This window comes from Triplophysa rosa, linkage group LG8 (assembly GCF_024868665.1).
Source record: "Triplophysa rosa linkage group LG8, Trosa_1v2, whole genome shotgun sequence".
NCBI lineage: Eukaryota > Metazoa > Chordata > Actinopteri > Cypriniformes > Nemacheilidae > Triplophysa > Triplophysa rosa.
The window spans coordinates 26993290-27014620 of NC_079897.1; the positions used below are offsets into that span (position 1 = coordinate 26993290).

The following is a 21331-nucleotide window of genomic DNA, read 5'->3' on the forward strand; positions in this document are numbered from 1 at the left end:
ATATAACTATCGCAATATTTTTTAAATCATGACATATACATATACGGCCAAAAGTAAGTGGAAGCGAGCATGGCGAGAAATATAAGAACGCTTGGAGCTCTCCGAGCTGATGTGTGGGTGTGCTTTGGTTTTCTAAAGAAGTCATGGAGTAATGAGTTATATCAAATAATGCTGGTTGTAGCTTCTCAAGTCATGACACAAGTCACTTGGCTACTGCAGTGCATTAGACAGAAAGTTGATTAAGAAAAGTAACAATGACATTTATTGTGCTTTCACGGATGTGACACCAGCACATTTACAGCACGGATGAACCAGAGGTTTTATTCTGCCCATGTTCAGTGTTTTAACTGTAATGCACCACAACAGCCAAGTGACTTGCGTGAGCCACCTTATTCCCCTGAGCTACCCACTTGAGGGGCGCGACCCACAGTTTGAGAAGCCAAACCTCTGATCTAAAGGTCCATGCATCGCACATCATGGCCACTCTGCAGAGGTAAGGGATGTTTTTACACTTATCCTCACAGAAAACCCCCGCTGGTGCAGAGCATGTTGTATTTCTACCTCTACTTTTGACATTTTCTATTAAATGTATTGCAATATAATCGCAAATGTGTATCATATGAAAATACATAGCAATATATTGTATCGTGACCCATCTATCGTGATATGTATCGTATCGGGAGGCACTTGCCAATACACAGCCCTAATAAATATGTTGGTAAACTACCCTTCCACTACTACACAAAAAATCCTTCATTTCAGGAATTCTCTATGAAATGACTCCAAATGCTTACAATTAAAAAGATATATATACACACACATCACATAATCTATGTAAACAAGTAATTATGTTATTTCCTTCATTTCTCACGTCATTACAACGCAACAGTAGATTCATTTAAAACGGCAGTACATTGATTGACACTTAATCCTTTAGAAAAACATACTAAAACATCAAGGCCCGGTTTCACAGACACGGCTTATCTTAAGGCAGGACTGTGCCTTAGTTGAATTAAGATATTTATGTCGCTTTTATAAAAATGCCTACGTAAAGAATACATTACTGGTGTGCATCTTGAGACAAAACAATGGCACTGACATATTAAGATATTTCTGGGCAAGTTATATTCAGTTATACCATGGTCTGTTTGAATACTGGATTCTGATTGGCTGGAAGGTGTGCATTAAAACCCTTTAACGCACAGGTTGCTCCAGTAAATTTGATTACATTTTATATTTAACTGACAAAAATCACTGTAATGTTCACCTGTTTGCTCTAAAATTTCACTGTAAACATCAATAAAAGCTTTAATTTGGCAAATAACCATGGTATAAATGGGACAATCCACAGCTAGCCGTGCGTTAAAGGATTTTAATCCTCCGCTTCGCGTCGGGTGGTTCTTGGCCTCCACGCCGTTGTTGCCTCTGCGAAGTGCATTAAAACCCTTTAACGCACGGCTAGCTGTGGATTGTCACACATTCATTTTAGTCTGGGATTAGCTTTAAACCTTGTCTGTGAAACCGGGCCCAAATGAACTAAACCTGAACACAATCGTAAGGTTTTTTGAAAACACATTCAAACATAAGAAATGTTAAGATTAACACGCGCTAAACAAAACAAGCCTGACGTTGTGCTGGCCTCGAGTCAGTAAATAACTGTATTATCTTATTATGTGAATCTATATTTAAGTAGAGGATTTATTTTGGGATGTACCGTTAGATTTTGTTTATCGCAGTTTGTTATGGTGTAAGGGTGTCACTGACCTGGCTTTCTCTCCATGTCGTTCGCTGTAGCTCGTACAGATGAAGACGTGATGTTAAGCGCTTTAACTCGCTCTATTTCACGATCGTCTGTCTGTCCGTGCGGACTTGTCGAGTTTTGTTTTGTCGCTAACTGACCGTCTGCAAACACTTGATAGCAACTGATCGTGTAATCCGTCGTCGCTTTCGCTGAAAACAGCACTGAGGAGATTCTTCAACTGCGCGTGCTGATAAGATCAGGTAACTCTCTGTATGACGTTAGCGTTCATGACGCGGGGCATTTTTCAAACACGCTGAATTCAGGTTGACTAGGAAACTCTTTGTAAATGTTACGTTCCAAACTACTGATACTTTAAAATCGCATTGAGTGTATTTTATCCGTTCACATAACGACTTCTAAAACACAAGTGTGTCGTGAGCGCGAGGCGAGCGCCTTCTTATTCCTTGGTTTTTAATGGGGTCCTGAATTCATAGTGCTGCACTACTGCCATCTTCTGGTGGCAATTAAGTTCTCGCTGCAGAGCAAATGGGTGGAGCTTATTTGTAGCTCCTCCTCGCTAGACGTACAGCGAGGAGGAGCTACACCGCAGCACTTGCGTGCTTCGCACAACTTGGAAAGATGGCGGACAGTCACAGACAATTTGAGGTAATGGCAGAATGCAAACACTGAACTTTCAAACATAAAATGAACGTGTATGTCCCTGAATGTGTAATCGTGCATAGGATAACATTAGCGTCAAAAACCTAAATACATGTAGGCTAATTTTTGGTTCAGCGTAGCATTTTTAAGTTTTGTTTCAGCTACTGTTAACAGTGTATACTATCATTGATTTTGGAAAGACACTGTGAGTATCAATGCAAACTGACTGGAACTACATGTGCAGTAAACGGTTTTAATGCACACCACCTTCCAGCCAATAAGAATCCAGTATTGAGATTGACCATGGTATAATGTATGATCAACTTTTCCTTCTTACATGTGACCGCCCCAGATTTATTGTTGTATAATAATTGAATGTATTGTTTTATTATAGGAACTTGGCAAATCATATTTCACCTGGCCTTTGGGCTGTAAGGTACAGCTTTAAACTTCTTTGCATGTAAACCATTATTATCAGCAGAGAAATGTCATCATATAATACATTCATAGTACACTATATAGCCCACTGTATGTACAATATGATCTTATTCCACTCTTAAATAACAGAGTGCACCACTTCAGCTCAAGGGAATGACTGTGGAATATTCATGTTGATGTTAAGTGTTCATAACTGCTATACCATTGTTTCTGATCTTATATTAACAAATGCAGTGTTTAGCACACACAGAGTTTTGATTTTGTATTTTAGTACGCCATGTATGTGACCCTTGGAAAGCCCTTCGATTTTTCGGCGGTGAGTTTTATCAATTTTTTGGTTATTTGTTCACCAAAATGGACTGAAAAGACAATTTAGTATCAGTGCCAATTAGTAAAAGACAATTATTAATGACAATTAATGAGAATGATTAAGATTTTTTACTTGACATATTTGACATATTAGTTTGTCATGCCTGAATCAGGAGGTGGTGGTGCCATCAGTTACTACAGGCATTTCCTCTGGCAAGGTATGATATTGCTAACTATACTTTGAATGAAGATATTCATTGTGTGCATTTCTCAGTATACAGGTCATTTGTAATAAATAATGCACAGTGGAATAGAGTGTACTGTTTTGTCACTTTTTCTATAAAGCCAACAGTCAGTCACCAAACCAATGATCCAACCGGATCTAAACGTTGTGGAGGTCACCCCATCTGTGCCAGACGTCATGGGGATCACCCCAGCTACGAGAATCCATGTATGTACAGGGAATGTTTATGTATTGTTTGACTTGTTTATGCAATTACCTTTCCTGTTTCATAAGTGTTTGAGCAACACTTGGCATTATTATTCATTATCTTTATTTATTTGATTATATTATTATCTTTTTGCAGAAAGGACTCAGCTGTGATGAAACAGATTCTGCTCACTGTGACTGGGTGGAGGAGTACCGAACCCACTTTGCTGGGAAAGTTCACCTACCACAGGTCACAAGAATGAACGAGGATGATCATTGACCAATAACTGTCTGTCTGTCTAAAAATAAAATAATATCTTGTTGTTCATTCTCTCCTTTGCTTACTCCAGCTTTAATCCTAGTAGATTGGCCTTGTAAACTAACGGTACTGTTTAGTGTGTTGACAAAATGTTTATACTATATGCTCTCCTACTTGTAAGTCGCTTTGGATAAAAGCGTCTGCTAAATGAATAAATGTAAATGATGCCTTGTTGGCTATAACAATGCGGGACCTATTTATTGACACCATTTTCTATGATGGTGGCATGGATCAGGACAAAATCCAGGCTCCCTTCCTTTTCACCTTTGAGAGAATGGAGGACATGGAGTTTTTCATGCAGGACGTATATGATAAAAGAAATATTTGTGTCTTGCCTGCACAACCCTGACCTTTAAAAAGGTAACGGATGGTGTATACCTGGGTTAATTCTGTAAATGGTTTTGTATTGTCATGTAGTTTTAGGTGTTGAAAATGTCTAGTTTTTGACCAATTAAAGTTTCATGGGGAAAAAAAGTTTACTTTATCCATGTGATTGTCTTAATCAAATGGTAATGTGTCCATCCAATATTATATTCTTTAGATGCTATATTGATACTTATAAATAGTGGCAGATACTATTTGCACCTCAGTATTGTTGTGCATTTAACATTATGAAATAATAACCGTGTAAATCATTATATTTATCCAAATAATTAAAAGGATGTTAACTTATTGAGATAATAAAGCCCAATACCCAACGTCTTAACCTTAACCTAATCTTTTGAATAAAAGGTAAGTTTAAATTGATTTTATAGAAAACAAATGCCTTCCTGATCTGATATGTAATGGAATTAGGTAAAAGAGCAATTTTGGCTAAAGGTGGATAAGAACCCCATTCTCCTGCATCACACAAATACATAAACATTGCCAAAGTGGAGATCTGCCCTTACGAAAATGGGCCTTGGTTTCTTATTCATCCGGATGCTACAGTTTTGCTTGACTATCTTAAACACATATATTCAATCCGGGGAATGCATTTGTTTATTTTACTTTTGCAACTTAGAGCGTTAAAAATATCTATTTAAATAACATATTAAAACTAGTGTAGGAACTGACAAATGTAATTGATATCGTTGAATTTTTATTTTCATTTTGTGCTTAATGTTGCACATATGTTATTTCAAATGTATATTTAAATACACATTTGCATTGTCATTTTACATATTGCATTTCAAATTGAAAATGGCTACCAATATGCTTCCATACATAACCAATCTTTGGAGCCAGAATTCTTGCTGGTTGGTAGGGGATCAAATACTTATTTCACTGACTGAAATGCAAATCAATTTATAACCTTTATATAAAAAAATTCCCCTGATTTTTTAATATTTTGTCTCTATCAGTTAAAATAAACCCACCATAAAAATTATAGACCCTTCATTTCTTTGTAAGCAGGCAAACTTACAAAATCAGCAGGGGATCAAATCATTATTTCCCTCACTGTATATTCCATGACTTCAATACTATTACCTTGATTTATGGCGCCTGTGGGGGTCAATTGTTCTTTTCCTTCTATAAGATAACATGTCCACAGACAACTCAAAAACAGTGAAACAAACGAAACGTTTCCATTACTTATAAACAACATACAGGTTTACATTAGGCCTCCATTCAATTAAACTTCATTAATATGTCATTTTATCAGACTATAGTACTGATACTCACAAAATACTGCATATGTGTCTTCTGACTTTGCATTAGGTATGTTCGTCTTCTTGCAATGCTGCAGACCCATCAGCGAAAGTCAGACATCAGAGTACCGAGAGAACGTTTGGAAAGCACACGGAGCTCTGCTCTCCCAGCACTTTGATGTCATACGCCGACCTGTCTGCGCAACACCCCATGAAAGCGAACATAATTAGTGTCTTGCTAATTGCTTTGTAGTTCACTTATACAGTATTCACTTATAAACTATATTAAAAAACCTCCAGTAAATACGTTGAACCATACATGGAAAAATAAAAATAAATAATCTTTTGTATTTAAGTCTACTTAAATGTAAGTCATATTTTTTATAAGAAATTCATATTTTTTATAATGTTACTAGCACATTTACTTTAGTTTACTAAAGTAAATAATATACTCATGCAGTGAAAATCAAGAGGGATGGTGTGGTAAAATGTGGGTGTGTTTTATTTTGACGGGTCGCCGGAAAGGGTGTTTGACAGTTGCTTTGCTCACATGAAACAGAAACAGCAAAACAATTGCAAATTACACTTTTAAACACCATCTGAATATTTCTAAAGTTAAACATGCACAATTTGAATTTTGTTAGCTGTTACTTTCTGGTTAAGAAATAATACATTTGCCAGATTCTGTGCCAATCCGCATTATACAGCAAATCTGTTTTATGCCTGGATTCCGTGATTCAATCATAGGGCCCTAAATATGGGACCCGAATGTTGTATTTTTACCCCATAAGTTTTTTCATACATTTAAACATGCTGATGTTGTATTCTAAACTGCACAGCAACAACATCGGTGCATTGTAAGACACCCAAGCCGGCTTTTCTACATTCGAACATGTTCATTTATTATATTTTGAAACTATTAGGGTAAGGGTAAAACATTGGCAAGGACCGTTTTTTGCAGACTACATACCAGGTGTGCCTCACACGTCCTAAAAAGCAAAGCTGCGGGCTCTTTGATTTCTGATATTTAAAAATATGCAGCCGTTACAGACGCAGAATAATTCACATGGTAGCCGAGGCTTCATCCAGGATCCATTGCTTCTGTCCTTTGTGACCAGGGAGAGACGGTGCATTTTGAGGCTGCATTTAAAGTCCCCGTGAACCTGAAGTTGCGATCGTTTTTACCTCCGTATTCCGACGCATTTCCGAGTGAAACAGAATTTCAAATGAGAAAAAAGTGGGCTTGTTTTTTACTGCGATTTGATTGGATGTATAAAAACATTTAAAACTGGGAGCAGAAGGAGCGTTGAAGGGGAGGAGTTAACAGATGCTCCACCCAAGCGGTCTAAATTACGTCATTTAAGATGGATAGTCACTAGTGGGTGGAAGTGCATTTTCAGATTTTAACTGAAGATTATGAGGCCACATGACCCACATTGGTAAGCTATTTACAATAATCGCTGCAATATTTAATTAAAAAAGGAATTGTAATTTTTTATTTCACTGGGACTATAAAGGAGCTTTCGAAATGAAGTGGCCTTACCAGCCTTTAGTTTTGCTGGTTTTGGAATGCAGCCTTTGGAGGACGCAGTCTTTATATAGGAAAACAGCTCAAGAATACAGAACGGTGATCTGTAAAGCATCTTTATCAATTCAGTTTCATCCCGTGTGTAACCAGTGACAGTAATCCCTGCAGCTGTTTCTCCAGAACATCATCATCTTCATCATTCCTGATGATCCAGTCAAATTTCACTCCCTCATCCAAACCACACTCAGACTCGGCGTCATCGATACCTGCAAAAGCACATTAACACTAGAGTCAGACCCATCAGAACGCCATTGGCACACTCTATATCAGGAGAACGTCTGGAACCTTTTCTCACCAAAGAGACATTTTTTACAGTTGTGGTTCATTCATTTTTGCAAAAGTGCCATTGCAAAAGTTACTATTTTCTGTGATAAAAGGACTTCACTTGATTTAAGTCCACTACATTTGGGGCTCCAGAAAATGATTTCCATTACTTATACACAACAAACAGGTTTACATTAGGTCTCCATGAAATTAAACTTCATTATATCTAACAAAAAAATGCTCATTTCTATACCACTGATACTCACAAATAAATGTGTCTTTTGTCTTTCCATTAGATGTGTTCGACTTCTTGAACTGCTGCAGAGCGATTGCTGGCGTATGACATCAGAGTACCGCGAGCTCTCCTTTGACTTTGATGTCATACGCCGATCGGTCTGCAGCGCCTCATGAAAGAGACATAACTAGCGTCTTGGTGGTCAAGGCACTTACACACCGGCGTTGAAACTCCCCTGTCAACCTTGACTGCTGTATGTAGGAACTTCACATGGTTCATTTGTGAGAAAGACTGCTCAACACAGGAGTGAAACAGCGCATCCATGCTGACGCGTCGCAGTTTGCTTCCATCTGCTCACCCGCAGTGTTGGGCAAGTTACCTCCAAAATGTAATAAATTATATATTACTAGCTCCTAATTTAAAAGTAACTAGTTATATTACTATATTACTGTCTTTGAATTGTAATGCGCTATACTACTTTTGTGTTACTTTTATTAAAATATCCACAAATGCATGACTTCTCTGCTGAAAAAACATCACAGAAATTCTAATAGTTTCCATTTAAACCACATTGGACACCATTAGGTCTTATTAAATAGCTTTTTTGTAGTGCATTGTTTAAGTATGATTTAATTGAGACTTTTGTTTCCATTACAACCAATCAAATTCCCATCATAACCATTAAATCCAGTAGAACTTATGTAATGGTTTCTATAGCTTTTTCAGCAGTGTATGCATTCTAAACTATAGTTTAGTGCTGCTCATTGTACATTCAGTGGAGGGCGATGTGTTAATGCATAATGATTGTGCTCATCAATGTCACTGTTCACTCGACCGTCCAATCTCAGCGCAGGAGGGGCGGGACAAATACCGCATTAACCAATCAGCACACACCTGTAGTCCACAAGCTTATGTCTTTCTACAATGCCTAAAACAATGCAAGAATTCACGTTTGAGTGTCAGTGCCTGTATCTGGTAATATCCCTGGACTACCACAATATTTAGAAATGTGAATTAAACAAACTATCTGCAAAACTAATACTAGCTTGACAATACTTGGGCAGACATTCTGTATCAAAGCAAACAATGTGTCTCAATGCGTTGCGCTCACAGTCGGCGTTTTCAAACGCGTCGCGTCTAAATATTGGAGTGAACAAAAATAAGAGGCACAGAGAAACCTCATGGCGCAATATAAGTCACAATCGCTGTCAGCCATTTTAACATGTGATTATTTAGCGAGGCAACGACTTCTGTATCATAGGTTCAATAAAAGCTCATCCGAACTCCTCGCGATCTGGGTTGCTTGAATCCGAGCGTGAGGGGTTACCATAGAAACGTAGTTTGCCATTCATTAGTGCCGTGACGCTAGCGCATAGCACTGCAACATGCACTGGCCGGGACAAACTGAATCATACAGTATATTATGATGATGTTTTATAAGGATCAAATGATGGTGCAGGGTAAGACACATGATTTTCTTTGCGAGCCATAGGTTCCCAACCACTGATCTATAACCATACTGCAAAAGTGTCCCTGTGCAGCACCTGCCTGCAGAAAGTCAAAAGGGAAGTAAACACACAAAGGAAATGAAGGGGCAGTTAAAGAAAGTAATATGTAATACGGTTCAAATATATACCTGAAGTGAAACTCCAGCCTCTCTGCGATCGTGTTTTCTCAGACGCCTCCACCCGAACACAGATGCATTGATCAGGAAACTCTTTTTGAAACCAATGAACATCTGACAGTCTTCTGCAGTCGCTGATAATCTGAGTTATGAACACAGATGGGTGTGAGTTCAGTCACACAGACGACAATGATCAATTATTAGCCTAGCAGATCTAACTATTGTGACTGAAGGAAATTCAGTGTCATCAATATAAAGTGATTCTGTATTTAAAACTCAAATACCTATGGGATGTCATTTTTTTTAAATCTAAAAGCTGCAATCCGTAACGTTTGCCTCTTTCCACCATCTCTGTGTAAAAACGAATACTGCAGGAGTCTTTACGTGGGCTGTGCTTTGGCACTGCTTCTCTGAGCGAAGAAATGTGGGTCGCCAAATCTGCCTAACAAAACCAGCCCAATGGCTACTCAAAGCTAACTAAAAAACCCCACAGGCGTTTGCAGTCGCGAAGGGATAACACAGCAGTGTCCTCAAGCTCACCACATCCGTCTGGAAGGTTCTAGTCTGCCTGGTGAAGCTCCATCAGCTGGCGCAGGTGTGTTTGATTAGGACTGAACTCTGCAGGACTGGACACCTCAGGGGTAAAGTAAGGTACACACCACCAATCCGACGCGAGGAACTACCGCAGATGAAAAGCAGACTGTGAGGTCGGATGACGTTGACTCCGTCTGGGTCCGAAATGGCCCTGACACACCAAGCTGATGGTCGAATACCGACGGCCAAGTAGCACGTTCATTCTGCGCCTGCGTGAGAGGAATAACTTCCGTTCCAGCAGGTGGCAGTAGTTGATATTTGATACCCAAAACGGTATCAGCTGGGATACAAATGAGAAAAGCATCCTGTGCGTCGTTCGTCGTTTGCTTGTTGTCGTCACTTCCGCTTTTTTTCTCGTTCGCTAAGCCGGACAGCCAATGAGAGTGATCGGACTCCCAGACATGCTCCGCCACCGATTCAGCAGGGAGACGGGACTTACTTTAGCCAACGGTGTGGAACACACCAGAGAAACTAAGGCAGACGACACGCAAAACCTGTCCGACGGCCGATTGTCGGCTCGGCCTTAAAGTAAAGACACAGTTTGTTTTATGAACTTGGTCAATGATGGTTTTTTGTTTATTTTTAACCCAAACATTTACAGATTGCAGCTTCCGTGACTCCTTTTATCTCTCCATAATATCTGAAGACTGCAGGTTGTTGTCAGTGCTCGTACCCAGATGGGTTGTGCTGCGTTTTTAACGGCGAGTCTACAGAAGAAGCCCGAGTCCTCTTGTCTCTTCATCTCACCCCAATGGATCATGTCAGCCCGGTAGCTCTCCTTATACTGACCAGCACCCAACAGCTCCTCATAGTCCAGATGATGATCCTAATGTTCACACATGTACATGAACTTCATCAGAGATGTACCGTACAGACTCTAATCTGAAGTGTAACGCATACCTGCTGCCACTGCCAGACTAAACCACTGACCACAGCTGTCGTTACACGTAATAAAACCAGCGGACTGGACAGAAACAACCATTAAATGCTCACATTTGCAGCACTTCTTATCACTTAAGATGAAATAAACTATTGTCTTGTGTTAGTCTGGATTATGGTCTGTGTATGTGTCTAAAAACCTAATTAGAAACTGCGGAAAAAGTGAAGTTCTTTTTTACGTAATATTAACATTTTAGTGCATATATGAGGTAACTCTGTTAGTTAGCCGGAGACTAAACATCAATAAAACTGTTTGTCGTCTCTTTTTCTTCAGTTTCCACAAGTGCATTAGTATGAAGGGAGAGGGAACAGTGAGACGGCTCATGTTATGTGTCAGGTGTGTGTTCAAGCAGTTGCACTGTTTCTATAGACGTAATCTATAGATGTAAACGCTCAGTTTCTCTTCACTATACAAGTTTGGTTTGGTTTCTCCGTCTGACAGGTGTAGATGTCAGGCCACTTTAAGGGATAGTTCACCCAAAAATCTACTTTGTGTGATTTTTCACTCACCCACATGACGTTAAACATGTTTAGAGAACTTCCGGCGTCTTCGGAGCACAAATAGAGATATTTAGGTGACATCCGAGAGATTTCCAGGCCTCCTCACAGACATCATGGTGTCAGTTTTTGCCAAGGTCCAGAAAAGTACTAAAGACATCCATCTGCTCATAGTGGCTCAGTTGAATTCTTTTGAAGCGACGAGAATGCTTTATGTGCGAGAAACAAACCAAAATACCGACTTTAATGGATTTATTCTCCTCTGTCTTGTCAGTGTATGGCGCGCGTTCATGAGAGCACTTCATCTTTGTCTTCTTCTTGGACCGGAGCACTTTGACGCATGCGTATTAGGTTTGTGCGCCAAATTGTCTTAACGTTCCTAAGTCGTCTGGTGAAAAATGTTCACTACACAACCTCATTTGCTTTATGTATTGAATCGGTAAATCCACGTCCCACCGGATAGCCAGCACTCATAGTTTCAGCCGCTTAGGATCATGTAACGGGAACATGTGAAAAGTAAGCCTTTCATGTTTCGACAAAGGTAATTTACTTTTCCGTTTTTCTGTTTTTTTCACACGGTTCGGGCATCCTGGAAAGGAACATTTTAGCACCATTTCGTACACTACACCTAGACCTTACTGCACAATCCGTGTCGAACTCAATGGCATATACTGCATGCGTCTGCATGTAAACACAGAGTTGCGCTTCCGCGTTGTGAGTCAGAGCGCCGGCGTCCAATAGGGGCACGCCCCATGTGGCGTTCAGAGCACAAACCTGTCTACTTTTGAAGTGCTCCGGTCCAAGAAGAAGACAAAGATGAAGTGCTCTCATGAACGCGCGCCATACACTGACAAGACAGAGGAGAATAAATCCATTAAAGTCGGTATTTTGGTTTGTTTCTCGCACATAAAGCATTCTCGTCGCTTCAAAAGAATTCAACTGAGCCACTATGAGCAGATGGATGTCTTTAGTACTTTTCTGGACCTTGACAACAACTACAACCATGATGTCTGTGAGGAGGCCTGGAAATCTCTCGGATGTCACCTAAATATCTCTATTTGTGCTCCAAAGACGCCGGAAGTTCTCTAAACATGTTTAACGTCATGTGGGTGAGTAAAAAAATCACACAAAGTAGATTTTTGGGTGAACTATCCCTTTAAGTGGAGGTCCTCCTGTCGGTTTGTACATCCACTGAGTGAGCGTGTATGGGTCGACCAATTTGGTTCCTTCCGTTAAAGTGACCGTTTTTAACAACAACGAGGACCCGGGCAGAGAGCGATCTCACATATTAAAATTAAATCAGATTTGCTCTAGCCCTATGCTCCGCCCACAAAAACATGTCACAACGTTTACTAACAAAAAAGGGTCTATTATGTCCACTGAAGCATAGACTAGTAAATAACAAGACAATCAACTTCATTTGCTATTATAGTGGGTAAAGTGAAGCAGATGAAGTGATATTAAATCCAGTTCAAAAGGTATTGACTGAAGTTCTACATTTGCAAACACTCCAAAAGAGTTTTAACCTTTTTAACATCTTACAAATAATAAATTATATTAATGTGTTTGCTACTGTATATCCACACAATCTGTTCTTTTAAATTATCCAGTTCTCAATTTGTCCAAACCTGTCTGGAGACATTGCCAGTACAATGTTAATAGATTAACTAGGTGTGAGCAGTCACATCTTCAGTATTTGAGCGAGAGCGCGCATGCGCGCGGTACCTGAGCATACTGCTGTTTGAGAGGTGCAGACAGTCTAAGAATACAGCACATCTCTGAAGAAAGTCTGTAATGTACAGTTACAATATTAGTCATATATTCACTCATATGTGCATGTTCAAATGTCACAAAAAACCTCGACGTCTCACCTTTTCTGCAGTAAATCCGTCACATAGTCCTTCCCTGATTTGCGTTTTCCACTGAATAGAAGGACACTCCTCGGCTGTGCAGGTGTCATGACTTAATCTTCGTGTACTGACGGACACATGTCTGTGTGCTCTGATGTTAAAATCGGAACGCCTTCGTGTTTACTTACGGTACCGTAGTAACGTTAAACACACATCGTGCACCCATCATATTGTATGTACAAACGCGCTTTGATCTAACTCACTCTTTCAGTTTTTATTAACCGTCGTGATAACTTCCCCTTCATGTTTGTGGTTTAGGGCGTTAGTGAAGGCTTTGTGTGATTTAACTGTTACACGTGTATTTAAAGTGTAGCTGAATGGGACGTTTAACGTTATACTTCTTAGCTGGATTTACGGTAATCGGACAAGCGTCACGCCATCAGCTCACGGGGCATGTGCTTCATATATTTAAATTTTAATATTTAACATTCAACATTAGTTATTTTTTCAATCACTGTACCAATAATAAATAATGAAAGTCAGCTCCAACATGACATAATATGAGTGTTTATTAACCACCGAATGGTTTCTGAAAGAAACCCGGAAGTGAAAGACGCTAACGATTCTCAGGATTTCAAAATAAAAGTATCAGTTTTCCCCGTCATTTAGTTTCCTGTATATGTTGGGATAAATGTAAATAAAAAATACGGCTAACTAACACAATAAAAACATGATAAAAAAACAGTTAGTAAACAAGTTATCTCATTTTGGAACCAAACTCTTCATATGTATCTGTCTAGTGAATTTTTTCTCTCTATAATTCCCTTTATCTTACGTTTGTAAGGCAGTATTCTTTGTAAAGCTGCAATGAATTAAGATTTATTGTGAAAGTTGCAACAGTACAAATGCATCTGAGTTGGAAAAAAAAGTATAAAAAGATAAGGTTTCCAACACTGCTATGCTCATTTTGAAATGTACTTTAGCCCTCATTTCTTTATTTTATTGCTTTGTACCCGTTCAAATGAAAAAGCTTTCACGGTTTCTTCAATGAGCTAAGTCCCTTATAGCGCTAACCTGTTCCTAATGTCATTCCTTCAATAGTTTTCTTAAATATTATTATTTTCTTTTCCTTTTTATGATGTTTTTATTTGAAAGTTATCTTGACTGTCACATTTAGGTTGCCTGTCTGCTCTTTAACAATTGTCAATTGTTAAAATGGTTCGTTTTCTGACAATTGTGTATGTACATTCGTTAATAAAACACTCAAATAGATGATATTACCCACAACTCACCGCGAGGGGGCGGACTTTACTGATGTCGACGCAGCATTGTGGCTACTCGATCCGTCCCGGAAACACGATTTGTTCCGCGCATGCGCGAAACTGACGTCACTTCCTGTTATCGCCGACGTTTTACGACAGTCTTCTCGACCTGGGACCAGCTCGGAATCTGGCAGGGGTGCATTTCTCGGCATTACACCTGTTCCGGGCGTCTTCGAATTTTATCATCAAAGGTAATTAAATTGCGTTAAGCGATTTTATAATTAAAAGGAGAACTGACAATCTGTTACAACCTGGGTCATGTGCTTAATTTACAAAGTTATGTTTAAAATATCGAGCTACATTAACTGTACTTGTTAAATTCCCGTATAGAATAAGAAAACGATAGAACCCTTCACAGAGATGCTAATGGTTTACATTAAAATACTACTATGAACCATTAGCTTTTACCATTAAAACCATTACAAATTTCTTTCTTTGTAGTGTGATTTGTGCATTATTTTATATATTAATTATAAAATCAATTTATATATAAAATTGGTTAAATTTATGTGATGTTTTTATTGACCTTTATGGAGTTTAATTTTAGTCAGATATCAGATAATATGATATTTCTTTTAACTGCAACTTTTTCATGCTTTTTTTCTTCTTCAAACAGGCGACAGACTCTTCTACACCGGCCCAATTAAACAGTACATGCGGCTAGTTGTCCTGTCCGAGGAAGACAACCTGATGGTTTTGGAGATAAGACTTACAGAACCATATTTAGGTTTAGACTTAAGATAATTTACTGGCCTTGTTCCAGGCATGTTATTTGGTTACAGTTTCCAAAAGGAGCCTCGTTCTCAGGCTTCAAGTTTGTATAGAGCCTCGTTCACAGGCTTCAAGTTCATCAAAGAGCCTAGTTCTCAGGCTGCACACCTGATAATTTAATTGCACGTTATGTAATTTTGTGTTCTCTTTGGAATCCCAGACACATTGCAAGCTTCATTGACCCAGGATCCTGGACTGAAAAAACAGGAAGAGACCTTGAGGTATGTTTTAAATGATGGAATTGTGTCAAGCAAATGTATGTATATAACTAAACATGTTTATTCGACTGTGCTCTGGAATACTTGATTCTGATTGGCCAGTTGCAACATTCCAAGGTTTGATATTCCCAGATAACAAGCACACAAAACTAATAACACATGGTAACCCAGTCTTTATCACACTGTCAGGCTTTATTCTGCGATAACAACCTGCTGCCTGTACATCATCCCTTACCTAAAAATTGCAGTTGTTTTTTAAACTAACTGTGGATGCACTTTTCCTTTTCCAGTTTTTTCCTCAACAGTCCAGTGGGGATTCTTGTGGTGTCTACATGCTGATGGTAAGAATGTTTAATTTATCAAAGCTGTTAGATAATAAAACCAAAGTCTTACAGTGTTATTTGTGTTTCACAGTATGCTCTCAGCATCTGCACATCATGTCCCTTAACATTCACAGAGGTAAGCTGGATTTTCACACAAGTATGTCATTGAACTACTGGTATGTGTGCATTTTTTTTGTGTGTTTGTGTGTTTTAGGAGGAGGTGCCATTGATTCGCCAGTGGTGGTGCATTAACCTCATGGAAAGATTTTGCCTAGAAGGGTATGATAGATTCTACAGATATAATTTCAGTATCTTGGCTGTATTAAGTTAGCTAAAGCTATTACATAGAGTTCATATACATTTACATATATTTTCAAAGGCATGGACAGAGGTTTGCATACTGGACCGAAGAAGCATCCCAACTCCTTCAGGGGATCGTTGAGCCTGTGTTTAGGGTGTCGAAATTCACCACCACCAAACTGTCACCCAGCAGAAGAGTTGTGGATGACAAGGACATTGATAAGGTTAATGATTATACAGTAGTGGTTATACATGAAGCATTTGCATGATTGCTGAATAAATAGTATAACTGTTGTGCCATTTTACTATGTAAGGAATAAATGACTATAGGCCATTTAATTAGTCAACCAATTAGAATGAAGCATAAACTTCATTTACTTCAATAGGTGCAGCAGCCAACCATTGTCCGAGACCTAAATACAGCGTGGTACTGGGTACAGAATCACAGACACTTATTCCGTGGGGAGGTGACAGAGCCTGCCTTTTTGCAGATGAACAGGGGTGATCAACAAAATGCCATCAAGAACCTCTTGGGGGGTCAATTCTCTGAGGCGAAGGATGCCTTTTTGTTTATATTTCATTACCAAGAAGACATGGAAACATTTTTGTCGTACTGTGTTGATGACCAAGGCCTAAAGGTCAATGCTATGTTCTACAAAGAGAAATGTAGTGTGTGAGTGTGTGTGCGCGTGTGTGAGTGAGTGAGTGTGCGTGAGAGAGAGAGCGTGAGAGAGAGTGTGCGTGTGCGTGTGCGTGCGCGTGCGTGCGCGTGTGCGTGTGTGCGAGAGTGTGCGTGAGTGAGTGAGTGAGCGAGCGAGCGAGCGTGTGTGAGGAATGGAACAAATGTATAAATAAATTGAAAGAATATATATATATAACTGTATTCTGTGTGTTTCTTAAATGCAGTTAAATATCTAGAACAGTTATGTAGAACCTATCTTTAGAAAATGAATAGAAAGAAAACACATCTGTATGAACATCTGTATTTTCCAAATTGTGTCTAGCAAATTAAAACAATTCAGTTTAATTTGACCATTTATTTAATTCAATGAAGTTAATTTGTGCCACATATTAACCAAATTTTAACCGAAATGAATCGGGTAGTTATTTTTTATGACCACCTTAAAACAAACATGCATTATAATTCAGCAACAATTTAACAAGCCAGGAAATATCTCAAAGCATTGTAAGAAACAAATTAAGAAAAAAGAAACTTATACAGATATAATAAATACATTTATTAATAAATGTAATAAAAAATATATCTATTAAACTCCGAGTGTAAAACAACAGCAGTAACGGTATAGCTTACAACCCGAAACTGCCGTAAAGTGTTCGATTTATTTCAGACAGGACGTGGCGTCAGTTTCGCGCATGCGCGGAACAAATCGTGTTTCCGGGACGGATCGGGTAGCCACAAGCATCTATTTTCGTTTCCGTTCATCTGTGACCCGGAATCCGGAAGTGCTAGTTCTGTCAGGGGCGTGTTGACCAAGTTTTCAGTTGTTGATGATGGTGGTAAAAGGCCAGAATTGATGTGAATGTGTAAGCTGTGATGTGCAGTGATGAACGGCAGCTTGAATCCGACTCTGGATAAAGAGGAGCACGTGCTAAAGCTCGGGGAGAGTTTCGAGAAGAAGCCGAAATCATCGTTCCACACCGTCAGATGTGAGTAAACAGAACAACACATTCCACACAGCAGAAGCTGATAACACACCAGTGTCTTGTTTACTGAGGAAATAACGAACACTCGCTGTCGTATCCGCCCGCAGATCAGCGCGAGTGTGTGTGTGTGTGTGTGTGTGTGTGTGTGTGTGTGCGTGCGTTGCTTATGAGGGCACAAATGTCATTGATGACATCATGTGTATAACAACGTAAACATTGTACTTTCTGTGATTTTTTTTAAATAGCCAAAAGTGTTCCGTGATGGTTAGTTTTAGGGGTATAATGTTCACAACATTGATGATGATGCACCTTTGTCTAAATGCGACATACTATTTTAAGGGTACCAAAAAGTTGTTTTTATGATCTTATGGAGGTGCATCTGTCCATCTCTCTCTCTGTTGATTTGTTAGCGTTTCAAAGAAAGGAAATGGCAAATGTATTATTGTGACTGATCAGGAGACAAACGTCCTGTTTTTCTTCACAGATGATTTTAAACCTGCATCTATTGACACATCTTGTGAAGGAGAGTTACAAGTAGGAAAAGGAGATGAGGTCACCATCACATTACCACACATACCAGTAAGAGCTGAACTTTTCAAACTGCGCTCTCTTCTTTTGTGCATTTCTGCATTTTCCACATGCTGCAATCTATTTCCAAAGGGCTCCACTCCACCCATGACGGTGTTCAAGGGCAACAAGCGGCCGTATCAGAAAGACTGCGTTCTGATCATCAATCATGACACGGGAGAGTTTATGCTGGAAAAGCTCAGCAGCAGCATACAAGTCAAGAAAACAAGGTGAAACTTCCACCCTCATTAGGGTGTGGCATTCATTTGAGCTCACTACATAACACCGTGTCCGAATAAACAAGCGTCAGGACTTTTCATTGCATTGTGAGTGTAAAGAGAGAGAACTCGCCCACGCACTGGGCTGGTGAGGACGCCACGTAGAGCACTTCTTCCTCATTGTGTTGTTGTTTGTGATGTGATGTCCAGAGCTGAGGGCAGCAGTAAGATCCAGGCTCGCATAGAGCAGCAGTCAGTGAGAGCTAACCAGCTGTCATCCCAGTTCCGAGCCCCCATCAAACCAGGAGCCGGCCCGAAAACCTCACCGAGTAAAGACAACCCATCACCTGAGCCTCACCTGGATGATATCAAACGAGGTTCGAGCGTTCTCCTCTTCATCCTTGTGTGGCAGGGATAAGGGCGTCTGTGTGTCACGTGCTCAATACTTACGGCTTTGCGTTAAGCCTAGAGTTCACTTATCGTCACAAAGTAAAACAAAATGACTGCCCTGTCAGGTTTTTAACGTGGCATGTCATGTAAAACCTACATGTCTACAAGAGCCAGCGTCAGTTTGGGCCAGTAACGGGTAGTGTTTTTTTACTGTGCCGTCTCAGAGCTGCGGGCGGAGGTGGACGTCATCGAGCAGATGAGCAGCAGCGGCAGCAGCTCCTCAGACTCCGGCAGTGGTTCGGGCAGCGGTGACGACACCTCCTGCAGTGATGGAGAACAGGACAATCACGTCTCTCCCAGCAGGAACAATACGGCCAACGGCACAGGCAAACCCCAGGGCAGCAACCAGCTGATGAACACACTGAGTGAGTGTTGATCTGTACATTCACAACTGTAGAATTGTGTGCCGGGCTTAAAAGATCAGCTGAACTATAGCGGAGGAGTTCTGACGCCGGTGGCACAAAGCCCGTTTCCGTGGCTTGAACATTGTTCTTTCGAACTCAAGAACGTGGATTGGCTTAAAGCAGCGTTCATCGTGATTGGAACTACACGCGCTTTCCCAATCAGTCGTGAGCAAAATGACAGAACTCACAGCTGATCATTCGCACTTCGCGGTGACAAATGTTTGAAAGAAAAACAACAAAACATCAATTATTACAATTTATACCTTGGTCTGGTAGAATACTGGATTGTGATTGGCTGGAAGGCGTGCGTTAAAACCGTGTAATGCACGGGTAGTTCCAGTCAGTTGGATCAATGTTTGAAATGAACCGAGTGGTTTTCACCGGTCTGATCACAAATGACACCGTAAACATCAATAACAGCTGTAACCTGGCAAATGGTATAAGCGGGATAATCCACAGCTAGCCGTGCGTTAAAGGATTTAACATGTACCTGGACTTACAATATAACTCAATAAACCTCCATATAATATCGAATCGTTCGGTACGACCTCCACAGTTTAACACGCGTATGTGAATTGCGGTTTTGCGTTTAAATCCTTTCTGTGCATTTAATTACTCTGTCCGTGTTTGTCTGCTGTTGTTTTTGTCAGGAAATGATCTTCAGCTGAGTGAATCGGGCAGTGACAGTGACATGGACTGATCTTCTCTCTGATGTCCTGCGACTTCATTTCGAGAGGGAACGTGTGCAGTCAGTGTTTGCAGTGGTTTATCTCTAGTTTAACAGGAAGATGTTCTCGAAGGTTTGGAGAAGAATGTCTTTTTAGATGTGCATGTAGATTTGGTTTTAGTGACATGTTTTGAACAGGTAAGATTGTGTAAATCTTTGTTATCCAAAACCTATTGCACTGTTTTAAATGTTCATTGGTTATTTTATAAAGTCATAATATCAAGTTCATTAGTCACATGTTTATTTGTTTTTCTGTGTTTATTGTGACATTTGGCAATGCCTAAAGCAGTCTGATTTTTATTGTTTCTTTTTTTGTCGTTCAGGTCAAATACAGATGATGTCATTATTATTGTCAAACCTTTTTAATATTATTATTTTCATTTGTCAAAGGCTGATTTTGGAAATTCTACTGCTTCAACCAATATACATGTGTGTAAGATGACAAAATTCAATGCGTATTAACGTAGGCGTAATTATTATTATTTGATGTCTTTCTGTTCTCACTGCTTAACTCTAGGTTTAGTACCTCATCAGCCAAATACAGAAAAAGATGAAAATATTAAAAGCAGAAATATGTTTTGTGTATATATATATATATATGTGTGTGTGTGTGTGTGTGTGTGTCATTTAAAACCAATGGAACAGATTTGATGTTAATAAACTCAAAAATATAAAGCATAAATGTGAAGGGGAGCTCGTGCACGCATGACGCTCAATAGACTGCAGTTTGTTTTATTGGATGACTGTGTTCAGTATGTAACGTCTCTTCATGTCTCCACTGCATCATTCTTGCATTCACTCACAACAGGAGGAGTTCATGTAAGAAGCGAAGAACTCGGCTTCTCGTTCCAACTGTCTAGCTTGCGAGTATGATGGTATTCTTCCTGATGGCTTTATGCATGTGTATACTATACTATACTATACTATATGATCAAGAGCGTCCTATGGTACACATGTTGTTCTAAAACAACCATGCCCTTTCTAAAATGATATTGTGCTCATACACACAGCCAAATAGTTCAGTCTTTGCTTGATGGGCACCAGTATGACTAAGATACATACACATACTTGTTTAAGGTATATAGTAAACTTAAGATAACAAAATGAGAGTTGTCATCCCAACAGAACTTGATGGCGCCTTCCAATACATTTAGTTTTTAAATAAAGCAACAGACCCTGTGTGTACATGACCGTAGTTTGAAATATACATTAAAAAATTTAACTTTGGTCACTCTTTGATTTTTAA

At 39.5% G+C, this 21331-nt stretch overlaps 3 protein-coding genes across 6 annotated transcripts; 2 read left to right on the forward strand and 1 right to left on the reverse strand.

The window, feature by feature from the left end:
- Positions 1–4974: 4974 nt before the first annotated feature.
- pmvk (phosphomevalonate kinase) lies at positions 4975–14492 on the reverse strand. Of its 4 annotated transcripts, XM_057339714.1 has the most exons (6): positions 14413–14492; positions 13142–13271; positions 12996–13059; positions 10507–10659; positions 9252–9381; positions 7205–9163 (listed from the first exon to the last, which is right to left on the reverse strand). In XM_057339714.1, the coding sequence occupies exons 2-6, from the start codon at positions 13228–13230 to the stop codon at positions 8967–8969; spliced, it is 633 nt and encodes a 210-aa protein (XP_057195697.1). In that variant the 5' UTR covers positions 13231–13271; positions 14413–14492; the 3' UTR covers positions 7205–8966. The 4 variants fall into 4 exon arrangements, with proteins under 4 accessions (XP_057195698.1, XP_057195697.1, XP_057195696.1 ...); XM_057339715.1 differs by lacking the exon at positions 14413–14492 and having other exon boundaries at positions 4975–7322; positions 13142–14254; XM_057339713.1 differs by lacking the exon at positions 14413–14492 and having other exon boundaries at positions 13142–14254.
- On the forward strand, positions 14377–16888 carry LOC130557714 (uncharacterized). Its single transcript, XM_057339710.1, has 7 exons — positions 14377–14633; positions 15374–15434; positions 15722–15772; positions 15846–15890; positions 15969–16033; positions 16134–16278; positions 16441–16888. The coding sequence occupies exons 1-7, from the start codon at positions 14392–14394 to the stop codon at positions 16729–16731; spliced, it is 900 nt and encodes a 299-aa protein (XP_057195693.1). The 5' UTR covers positions 14377–14391; the 3' UTR covers positions 16732–16888.
- Positions 16889–17318: 430 nt separating this feature from the next.
- eaf1 (ELL associated factor 1) lies at positions 17319–20749 on the forward strand. The gene is made up of 6 exons (XM_057339711.1): positions 17319–17722; positions 18204–18298; positions 18380–18516; positions 18715–18881; positions 19119–19319; positions 20009–20749. The coding sequence occupies exons 1-6, from the start codon at positions 17620–17622 to the stop codon at positions 20056–20058; spliced, it is 753 nt and encodes a 250-aa protein (XP_057195694.1). The 5' UTR covers positions 17319–17619; the 3' UTR covers positions 20059–20749.
- The last annotated feature ends 582 nt before the right edge of the window (positions 20750–21331 follow it).